An 11,041-nucleotide genomic window follows, 5' to 3' on the forward strand; every position below is an offset into this window, starting at 1 on the left:
GCCTCTCGCCGCTCCCCCCGTTGCCGTACCAGTGCCTCTCGCCGCTTCCCCCGTTGCCGTCCCCCTCCGATCCATTGGGCGCCCTGCAAGGAAGAAGACGGTAAGTTCCGTCGAGCTGTAAGTTCCGTCGAGCTGTTAGCTTGTTCCGTCGCAAATCCCGCCACCCGGATGGACGACCGGCCTCCCGCGACACCGGAGACCACTTCGCCTAGGCCGGCGTTAACACCGACAGGCAGTTCTCCGGCAGGAAACTATCCGTTGGAAGTTTTCCCATAGCTCTGTTCCGTCGTCAGACCACTGCTAAAAAAAATGTGGGGATGTTCATGCTGTTACCTACACCCCGTTTTTCGCCACAGCACCCAATCAACAAAACAAAACAAGCAGACAGATCCCAAGGCCACAACTTTATTTCAAAAGAGAAGCGAACCCAGAGCTCCCATTTATTTATTATTATTATTATTATTTAACTCGCACGCTATTCTGCACTCACTTTCTCCCCCACCTCCGTTCCTCCTTTTCCTCCATTTCCTGTGTTTCTTTTTTTTCCCCCAACCACCCACAAAAGGAGAGAGAGAGAGAGATTCAATACTTCTCTCCCTTTCATTCCTCCCACTCATCCACCACGCCATCTCCAGTCTCCCGATCCTTCACTGCTCCTCCATCTGCTAAAAAGGACGGGTTTTTACCTCAGGCATCAATGGAAAACCACCCAAAAACCCAAGACAAGGCGAGCGCCCCTCTCCAAGCCTCCTCCCTTAACACCACCAGCAATAGCAACAGCAATTACAGTAATGGAGCAACCACATCGTCGCCACCATCAGCTCCACCACCGCTGACTCCAAAATCCATTCCGAAAGCCCCCGAAGTTAATCCCTACCCGACCACCTTCGTCCAGGCCGACACCTCCTCCTTCAAGCAAGTCGTCCAGATGCTCACCGGCTCCACCGAGACCGCCGCCGCCGCCGCCGCCACCGCCTCCTCCTCCGCTGCCGCCTCCAAAGGCCCGATCGCTCCCGCCGCCAAGCCTCCCGGCCCAAAGAAGCCGGCTTTCAAGCTCTACGAGCGTCGCAACAGCCTAAAGAACCTCAAGATCACCAGTCCTCTCATTCCCGCCTACTTTGCTTCCTATTCCAACCCAGATTCGCCCGTCGGCGCCACCGCCTTCTCTCCTCGGATGCAGCCGGAGATCCTGTCGCCGAGCATGCTGGATTTTCCCTCCCTGGCGCTCAGTCCGGTGACGCCGCTCATACCCGATCCCTTCAACCGCCCGCCACACCCGTGCTCGGAGGCCGCCAAGCTGGCGGAGGACCGGGCGATCGCCGAGAAGGGTTTCTATCTGCACCCATCGCCGAGGACCACGCCGAGGGATGCCGAGCCTCCACGGCTCCTGCCGCTGTTCCCGGAGACCTCTCCCAGCGTCTCTTCTTCTCCTTCTCCCGTCACCACTTCTTCTCCCTCTCCTTGAGATTTTAACTTTGGGGACCTGTATCTTTATTTCTCCTTTACTCCTTTGATTTGTTAGAGGGAGATGGGCTTATCCAATATTTGCTTGCTTGCTCGATAGCACAGTTCTCTGCTTCAATTGTACAATTTGACCTCCTCTTCTCGTATTATTATGCTTGTGATGCAAACCGACCACCATGAGATGAATGATCCCTGGAAGCTGGTTTCCTTTCTTTTTTTCCCCCTTTTTTCCTCCCCCCGCTCTTCATTACTAGCTTTCGTTTTCCTTCTTTTACTTTGTCAATCCTTTTGGTGTTGACCATGGAGCAGGGACTGAGAATCTAACTCATATTAAATGAGAGTGAAGAAATGGAAGCTAACACAATATCTTTATCAGTCCCTTCTCCAATTGACATTTCTATGTGAGAGTGTGGAATAAGGATGCTGAGCTTGATGGAGGCGAAGGTGGGCCAGAGTTGTTAAAAAGGATGTCAAATTGAAGAAGTAGAAGGCCCATTTCCCATTCTCGATTTAGGATAATGGACCGGAGCTACGTTTTAGGACCTGATCACATGGGCTGAGGTATCTCAACTTCAAAGGTTTCGTGGGCTTTTTGGATCCCAATGCACAATTATACACAACTGGACAGGCGAGAAAAAGTAAAAGGGCCGACCAGTGGGAGCTATGTCGTCTAAATTTGTATAGGGGTTGTATCTTTTGGCAGGTAAATAGGATTCACCTTTCTTCGAGCGTATATCCTCTATTGGTCGCTTTGAGATTTATGCAGATAGATGAATGATAGAGTTTGGAGTGTTTCGAGCAGTGTGTGATCCACTGGTGGATTTGTGTGACGGAGGGTGAATCCTTCTTTCGAGCAAAAGCTACAACCCTTATCCAGTGGCATCGTGCTCCAGACCAGTCAATGCCTGTGGTAGCAATGGATTGAGGCAGGAGAGAGTGACCAACCTCTCAGTTAGTCATGGACCGAATTCCGCATTGAAAGTATGGTCTCGAATGATGGTGATGGTTATTATAAGAGTTACAACCACTTTTCATTATATCGTGGAGGTAAGCAATATGAAAAAATAGAGCTGTTATTATTTTTTCTTGTATATATATATATATCAAATTTTCTCAAAATTCCCTTCAAAAATGATTGTATGGTCCAAAATATATATTCTTTTATTTAATAAAAATAAAAAACGGACAATACGGTTACAATGGCCATTATTTCGATGATTATTCAAATATTTAAAAAAAAATATTTTTTTTTTGGATAAATAATAGGTGTTATGATAATATCCGTAATAATGGTTTTGATGGGTGCGTCGAACTGTTTAACACTCGAGAGGGTTGGCAAGATAAGGCTTAGCTCCAACCTGTAGACATCGCGCGGAAAAGACTTGTGGGAGAATTAAGGCTGCATCCGAGTCCAGGCTAATACTCGGACACACCACTTGATAGGGGTAGGGATTCTGAGACGGGCATAGTGATTGCTGTTAGGTTTTTGGATAATATATTTTGTGAGCTATTTGATGTGTTAGCAATTAACGAAGACGATTCGAAAGAAATGTATATAGAAACCTAGAAGGAAAAGGAATTAGAAACACAAGTATATACTTTATTAAAAATATGTATGCCAGATTAGAGACGGAGAACCTTCAATTTTTAGCAGACGTGTTAAGATGGAACAACAGACAATCCTACATTTCATTCAAAATCATGGTCAAGTCTTAAATTAATCAAAATAATGAATTAGGTGATATAGATGTCTCGCCTTAATACCTGCAAACCCAATTATATTTGGTCTAAGCCCTACCACAACAACAAGAAGAGAATTGCAGGATGATGGTTTTTATTTTATTTTTTCGAAAGAGATCTAAAAAGAATCATACTTTTTGTTTGGCACTGAACATGGCAGGTCCATGTGTAGGAAAGGTTGGAGCAACGAACAATTTTCAATACAACGTGGACAAACTGATAGTCGTTTTAAATGATATTAAAATAAAAACTCAGTCAAGCAAGAATCGGAAGGTATGTTTCCAATTTCTGATTTTTTCCCCAGAATATTTCTTTAGCATCTGATTCCTGTTTCCTGCCCAAGAATCCAATTCCCCATTAATGATGATGCGAGCATATTGTTTTATGCTCATTACATTGCATCAGAACCAAAACAACTGATCACCATGATCAAAATTAAAGTCAGCCAGAAAATTAAACACATTGGTTCCATAATCACCATGATCAGAGTTTTACGCCTCCTTTTTTTAATTTTTCTTTTCGCCAATGCATCGCTACCGATGCTCGTGTCTGTAATTGCAAGGAAATCAAGAAAGACATGAATCATGAGAGTGGTTGGATCAACACCTAGTTATAAAGTGTTACCTCTGGGTGTTTTGGACGCATAGGGGTTGTGTCTTTCGGGCGAAAGAAGGTTCACCTTACTTCACACAAATCATTGTTGGATTAATCACCGCACAGTTCTTAAAGCATTCCAAATTTTATTATTCCTCCATCTGTCTAGATCTCAGAGCGAGATCCAATGATGGATTCGTGCGAAAGAAGGATTGGTTTGGGACTTGGACGCTGCCAGAGTCAGAGACCCTGTCAAAATAGTCCATCGCATGACCACGCGCGCCTGCGGAGCTTAAGCAATTTAATTTCCAAGTCCCAACTTGAGGTGGGTCGTTATTTAGTGCCTGTAGAGCGTTTAACGAGCTTCGCTCCTTGTGGCAACCTAGTGGTACACGGTTCGCCAAACATGCACGAAAGAGACCACTGAAAGAAGAATCAAACCAAAGAGATGTTTATAAATTAAAAAGAAAAACTAGTAGCCCTGTTACAGAAAACGGCAAATAGTCTACTTTCCACTGATAATTTTTCGGCGTCCCCTAATGAATCTGAAACAAACCCTTTTCACACGCACTCACACACACGGTAGGCTAACAACATCGCCAGCATTGGTTACAAGCTTTCTGTAGTCTCTCCAACACCTTGCTAGCCTCAGAAGCACCTCTAGGATCCGCGACCTACACCATTAACGACACTTCCATGTTAGAAGAAGAAATAGGCGATTTCAATAAGCTAATAAGCAACCAAAGCTAGCAACAAGTGATTGCAACTAAACAAAAATTCATGTTCAATATGGTCATCACCATGGAGTGTATGATGTGAAAAGCCTTGTCGCCGACCACCGAGAAGTTGGCATTGAGAACCGCCCCCCCTTCCTCCTCCAGGACTCGAATCGCCTCGTAGAACAAGAGCCGATCCACTGGGCTACTTATCTGAACAACTCGTAACCCAGGGCCCAGGTCCTGGACCTCTATGTGGGACGACCTCATCCCCTTTCCCATCTCGCTTCCCATACCTCGGCTCGTCCCCTCGGATCCCATCAATTGTTTCTTCCTCTCCTTCATCCTCTCCAGCCTCCCTTGCAGCCCTTTAATATAATTCACAGCTTCATCTAGTCGATCCGGTAGCGGCAACGTCGACGCCCCCTCCTACCAACGCAAGTAAAAGGTCGGTAAAGAAAGAAGAAGAGAACCATTTGTTCTACCTCAAAAAACAAAAAAGAGAACCTTTAAAAGCTTGCCCTAGCCTCCATTTACATCAAAAGAAAAAAAAAAGAGCATCTGTTCACTTTCTCCATACATACTTTTTGATCGATCAGGGATTGACTGTTTTCTGTGTAAAAAAAAAAAAAAACATACCCTTGAGGTTGGTGAGTTGGGGAGGAGGGATTCGAGCTTGGAGCAGAGAGCCTTCATCTGGATTCTTCTATTCTTCTCGACGGTCTTGCGGTCCGGCCTCGTGGAGCCATGGGAGCTCTCCATTTGAGGTGATGGGTTCCAACCAGCTCTACCGGCCGCTGCGGCTGCGTTGGTCTCCATCTCTTTATGTAGAAGAAAGGGCGAAGGGAAAAAGTTGAGCCCAATGAAAGAGGGAGGGCATGCCGTCGAAGTCGTCAGAAGGCGTTATTTAAGTCATCAAAAGGAGTTTTACGTAGTTTCGACACGGCTGCGAGGGCGACGACTCTAGGTTGACATATGACCGGGCCGAGGTGTGGAATCTGAAGCCGTGTATGTTGACCCCAGCTTAGTTACCGTTGGGTTGGTTCGCTGTTTGGGTCGAACAGCGGACTTGAAGTTGATCTTGATCATGACCGTTCGACCTCCATAATTCTTATAGATGGATGGATGTGATCATGCTGATCATTGTTTTGCTGGTGTGAGCTGAAGAGCAAAGCGTGTCGAATCACCGACCATTAGTTTCCGTCGTCGTTTAGTCTGAGAAAACCAAGTTGGTGGAAGGAAGTGAACGGATGCTAATTCCGGGAGCGGACGCTGATTGCCACACTTTTTGAGCGCATTGCATCATAGATATTCGTGAAAACGAAGTGGGGATGAGTGAGAAAAAGAAAAGAGAACACATTCACAGTCAAAGAGCATGCCATTTGATGAAGTTCATAAACATCTACATCACTTTTCTGAGTGTTTTTCCTTACAGTAGCATTGCTCGATTGATGATATACCATAGGCAAGGGTGGGGCAACAACTATAGAACTTGGAGGAAAATGCGGTAAGAAGGACCAAGAGATAATGACAGTGCTAAAATCACTATGCACTTGTCCCAAAAGCTTAAGCTAATAGGATGAGTTAGATTTTTTTGTATCTTTTATATTTTCTTATACTCTCCATTATATGTGGGCCAGATTTTTTCTTTTAATAGGTGAGCCTTACATGTGAAATTTTTAATAATGGAGTTGAAGATTGCAGAGACAGAATTCAAACTCAAAACCTTTGCTCTGATATCATGTTAAAAGCACCATTTGTTCTAGAAGCTTGGATGAGATAGATTTATTTATATATTTTATATTTTTTTTATAAATGGCAGTTGATGGGTGAACTTAATTTATAAGTTTACATTAACGTATGCATGAACCATAAATCCAAATTTATATCCATGTCTGCATGATTTGGTGACAGCCCAACTGATATCTTACAAATTTTTTAGGATTTTTTGCATAGATACCTTTCTAAATATAGGATTTTGCGTGAATACCCTTCCAAAATTGATATTTACATATATACCCTCATCAAATATTTATTTTGCTATTCTACTCTTTTTTATTCTTATTTTTGTATATGTACCTATGCCATCTAACACCATTAAAAAATTAACAGTTTTAAATTAAAATGACAAATATTCTTAATAGGTAGGCGTGTAAATAGAAATTTTTATAAGGATATACAAGTAAATAGAAACTTTGCCACACTTTTGGATAAAAATTTGGGCAAATCTAATAGTCATACCATAATTATGAGGTGCTGGGCGACCCATGACTTGAAAGAGTTGCAATTGAAAGAAACAAAAAACAAAAAACAAAAGGAAAAAAAAAAGCCACCGATCGAGACACTAGAGGTATCAACAGTGTAATAGATCGAGAGAGAATCCTGATGGGCCGAGGTTCTTTTGGATTCTGTGAACTAGCAGTCCTCTCTCTCTCTCTCTCTTCTGGGCCCAAGAGATTCTGAAGCAGAGCACAGCTGTGTGGAGCTCTTGTCTTCTTCTTCTTCTTGGGATCGGGGCGGAGGGGAAGCCGAGCACCGGGGGGGTGTTGAAGCTGAGCATCGGGGGGGGGGGGGTAATAACATCATTTCAAATTTTTATTTTATTTTTAATTAATATAAATATGATTTTTTTAACACCGTTAAACAACCATTATATTAGGGGTATTTATACAATAATAGAGTTTTACAAGGGTATATATGCAAATATCAATTTTGAAAGGATATTCACGCAAAATTCGATATTTAGAAGGATATCCATGCAAAAAAAAAAATTAATTTTTTATTAATGTTCTGACTTGTTTGGAAAAAATAAACAAGAACAAAAAAAAGAAGAGCGAGGGAAAAATTAAAATAAGGTCCGACTCGAGTAGTTTGTTGAACGGCGTGTGTGTGTCTCAGGGGATGGATGGAGTATTCGTATCGTCTTTAAACATCATTGTCGTGGGATTCACGTAAATCTAGCCTTCAAATATCATGTGACAATACTTATAATGATGGCTGTTGAAAATTATCAGGTGATCCAAGGTGATATGCTGTCACGTGTACTGTGTGGGGCTTGCTTAGTCACCGCTGTCCTGCAATATGTTGATGAAAATGTTGAAAATTAGACCTTTCTAGTTCAACCTTGGGCGGGTGAGAATCCAAACACCAAATTCCCGTCTACAAACTTTTCTACGAGGAAATGAGCAGTCCTCAATTGGATTTGTTGATTAACTAATGCGTGTTTATAATGGATTTCCATTGCCGGGTTGATCACGGGCAAAATCTTTCCTATTTTGATACTTCTTGTCTTCTGTTTTGACTATCGTCGCTAGGCGTGGCACGCCACCGATACTGTTGTGGATCGCCGGTCACAAGTGCGTCAAAAGCTTTTTTCTATTTCGGAAGGGAGAGACCCTTACAACTCTATGTTCCTTCTTTCCTTATTTTATCTCTCCTCTCTCTACTTGTTCTCTCTCTACTGGACCAATGGCGGGTCTAAGTACTTTGTGAAGTTGGGCCGACTCTTAAAGGGGTCCCGGCCAATATTGTGTGACCTGAAACTTCGAGCTAGTATTGGTCTCGAGTCGGCGTTATGTAGCCGTAGGAAGAGTTCCAGGTCGGTGTTATACGATCGTACAAGGGGTCTCAGGTTTTTGGATTGACTTCTCTCTCTATCTTGGTGTTTTCTTTCTAGTTGTTCCAGAGAAATTATTGGTTAAATGGGACCGATAAGTAGTCCTGGGTTACTACGTAATGGTGGACCCTTTAGTGGACCAATAGAGGTTCTAGGTTATCGGATACCTTGGATAATTTTCGATATTGATTTGATTCTGTAGGAGAACAAATATTGCAGAAATAAATTCAGTGCTTAGGTTTAAAATTACTAGAGATTGTGACAGAAATGTATCATGGCTTGTTGTAATGATTAATAGGGACATGACAAATATTGCAAAAATAAATTCAGTGTTTAGATGTAAGATTACTACATATTGTGATAAAATATATGCACTGGATTTGGTATACGATACGTAGAAAAGGATTGAATGATTTATCTCTAATCATAATAAGAGAGGTTGGTATAAAAAATTCATCATGGCAAACCGGTTATATCGTATCATATTTTTATATTATTTAAATGACTTGAAAGTTTAAATTTGTTAGGGGTGTAATGATCCGAAATATATCCACGGATTTGAAAGCAAATGGGCAGCCTTTTTGGGTGGTATGGGGTGTGAACTGGGGCGTCTTACAATCATTGCCTACTTTTTTTTTGGACGACCCAAATGTTGGATGAAATTGAGCACGTTTACGTATGAAATGGAGCAGGAGAAAAATTTTAAGAAAAAAGTGTATAGCGTAAACAAGAGGATATCATGATTGACTAACTCATGATTATCGATATTGCTTAATTACTTAACGTTTACCAATTTCGTAAATTATCAGTTTCATGTATGTCACGACTTCAGTTTGGTTCAAAGCACTAAGGTTTTTTGACGAGGAAAAAGAAATATCATCAAAGGTACTTAAGATGTAAATTTGATGGAAAACACTGGACCCAAAATTTCCCAACTGTACTTGTTGAGTTGGTGCCTTTCACAACAAGAGCCAAAATGGGACACGATACAATTTCTACGCATCATGTAGCAATTGAACACAAATTGAAACATATTTCAAAAATATCCTATGATCTCAAGATTATTTGCGTCCGACATCCTTGGTTGGCTGGATGCTCATACTACAAACTCGATTGGACATGCTTTTAATTAGGAACAGGCTTCATACTAATGAAGTTCTAGCTGAGCGGGGGATCACCTTTTTCTTCGGTGCACCTTTACCATTCCTTGAGCTTGTTTGAATCTTAAGAGGATGTCCTTCCAATCTTCTTTCCTATTGGACCTCTTGGAGCTTTGAGGCCTCCATTCTTGGAGCTTGGAACGAGCTGTTGATGGCGATCTTATGGCCGGGAGAATTTTCCTTCGCTGCCGATGCTCGCTCTTCTCCGTCCTGCCAAGGACTTCAAACCTTCCGACATTGGGAACATCTAGGCTCAGTTGAAGCAAGGTCGCTGTAGTATTTGGAGTTGTGTTTCTTCTTTGGCCACTAATGGATCCTCGTGACTTCTTTGGCCTTTGTTCTTCTTATTTTTCTTGTACTCTATTGTCCTCTTGGTAACGTTTGCCAAGGTTTGCGGCTTTGAATAAACAATCGTGTGATGTGAGCCTGCACGGGACAAAAATGAAACATTTGAGGCGTAGGCTTCCCATATGACATATTGACCGGGCAAGCGGCCGGAATTAATGTGTTGGCTCTCGTCTATCTTCTTCTCTTTCTTTTCCCTTCTGTTTCTTGTCCACTGAAGACTCTCTGGTCTTAAAACTTTCCATCCTCTATTCATCTATCTTTCCTTTACCTCCCATAATCCTCCTCTTCCCGCGTCCCTTGTGCCTTCACCTCTACGTCCATTCCCCATGATTGTGGAAAACAGCAAAAAGTGGTGCTGTAAGTATTGCTTTTGTAGAATCAGTTAATGAATCAAGAACTCCATTTGTGATGAGAGACTCGTGAGCTGTAAGCTGAAGCATAGTGTGTTTCTTGTGCACTAGAGAGAGACCGAGATAGATGCGGCCATGGTGGGGGCTGTGATAGCCATGGACAAGTTAAATTGCATGGAAATTTGAGGCTCTCGGATCTTACTCAAGGTGGAGATAAAGACAGTTGGACATGGCCTTGTGGAGGCGGCCGGCTCGGATCGTGCAACGATGACCACAGTGGAGACGGTGAACGTGGAGATGGAGTTGAAAGCGACCATGGACGGTGAAAGTGGAGATAGACATGCAATGTGTGCGAGTGGACATCATGCGTAAGACCTGTTTGAGTAATTTGGTAGGATTGGACTGAATTTTTTGATGGATTCGTAGATCGAACAATCTATTTAGTTGTGGTCCATATCAACCTAATATCCCTCGCATAAATCCAACCAATCAAATTCTACTTCAAATCATTTATGAGATTGCTTGGCTTGTTTAATAATTTAACATGTCTACATACAGATCACTATCTTTTGTTAAAAAAATTTATTGCTCTTTTCTATTTTTTTTTTTGTAATTTTTTTATAAATAGCTTCTGTAAATTAGAAAAGGCTAGGCGGCTTCACTTCCCCCATCATAAAAAATAAAAAAAAACAATCCAATCCTACTTTATTACCAAAACAGATTGTACTTCATCCCAGATGGTTACTATTTTCTTCTTTGAATCATGACCAACTAATTTGCCACTTGCAATGCCTGCATCACGACTTCTTACCTGCATATGCGCCAAGGTGTAGCATTACTCCAACCATTTATGATATTCTTGTACGTATCTCCAAGTTTGTTGAACCACCCCAAATTGCTTGGCCAATTCATGCTAGACTAAATGATTTGTTTGGTTTATTTTCTTAAATCGTTAATAAATAACTACTAGCCTAAAGAAAGGCTGGGACCAAACGATCACTTGGGGCACATTTGGCACGAAAGGGACAACAAGATTTTCTTGAAAGGAAAGCT

General features: G+C 42.2%; 2 protein-coding genes across 2 annotated transcripts; one reads left to right on the forward strand and one right to left on the reverse strand.

Annotated features, from left to right (window-relative positions):
- Nucleotides 1-416: 416 nt before the first annotated feature.
- LOC103710252 (VQ motif-containing protein 4) lies at nt 417-1,641 on the forward strand. Its single transcript, XM_008795912.5, has one exon. It carries the CDS (start codon nt 698-700, stop codon nt 1,463-1,465), a length of 768 nt encoding a protein of 255 aa, XP_008794134.1. The 5' UTR covers nt 417-697; the 3' UTR covers nt 1,466-1,641.
- A 2,585-nt stretch (nt 1,642-4,226) lies between these two features.
- On the reverse strand, nt 4,227-5,387 carry LOC103710251 (transcription factor bHLH162-like). The gene is made up of 3 exons (XM_008795910.5): nt 5,154-5,387; nt 4,599-4,943; nt 4,227-4,472 (listed from the first exon to the last, which is right to left on the reverse strand). The coding sequence occupies exons 1-3, from the start codon at nt 5,331-5,333 to the stop codon at nt 4,386-4,388; spliced, it is 612 nt and encodes a 203-aa protein (XP_008794132.2). The 5' UTR covers nt 5,334-5,387; the 3' UTR covers nt 4,227-4,385.
- Nucleotides 5,388-11,041: the final 5,654 nt, after the last annotated feature.

Source organism: Phoenix dactylifera, chromosome 12, assembly GCF_051530095.1.
Source record: "Phoenix dactylifera cultivar Ajwa chromosome 12, Ajwa_hap1_PhDact_Kaust_v1.1, whole genome shotgun sequence".
Taxonomy (NCBI): domain Eukaryota; kingdom Viridiplantae; phylum Streptophyta; class Magnoliopsida; order Arecales; family Arecaceae; genus Phoenix; species Phoenix dactylifera.

What these genes read in the sequence shown, in the direction of transcription:
- LOC103710252 (XM_008795912.5), top strand. Translation starts at nt 698, where the DNA reads ATGGAAAACCACCCAAAAACCCAAGACAAGGCGAGCGCCCCTCTCCAA.
- LOC103710251 (XM_008795910.5), bottom strand. Translation starts at nt 5,333, where the DNA reads ATGGAGACCAACGCAGCCGCAGCGGCCGGTAGAGCTGGTTGGAACCCA. An exon ending in CCAACTCACCAACCTCAAGG is followed by an intron (nt 4,944 to 5,153) that starts GTATGTTTTTTT and finishes TTGCGTTGGTAG; the next exon opens with GAGGGGGCGTCGACGTTGCC. An exon ending in TTCACATCATACACTCCATG is followed by an intron (nt 4,473 to 4,598) that starts GTGATGACCATA and finishes TTAATGGTGTAG; the next exon opens with GTCGCGGATCCTAGAGGTGC.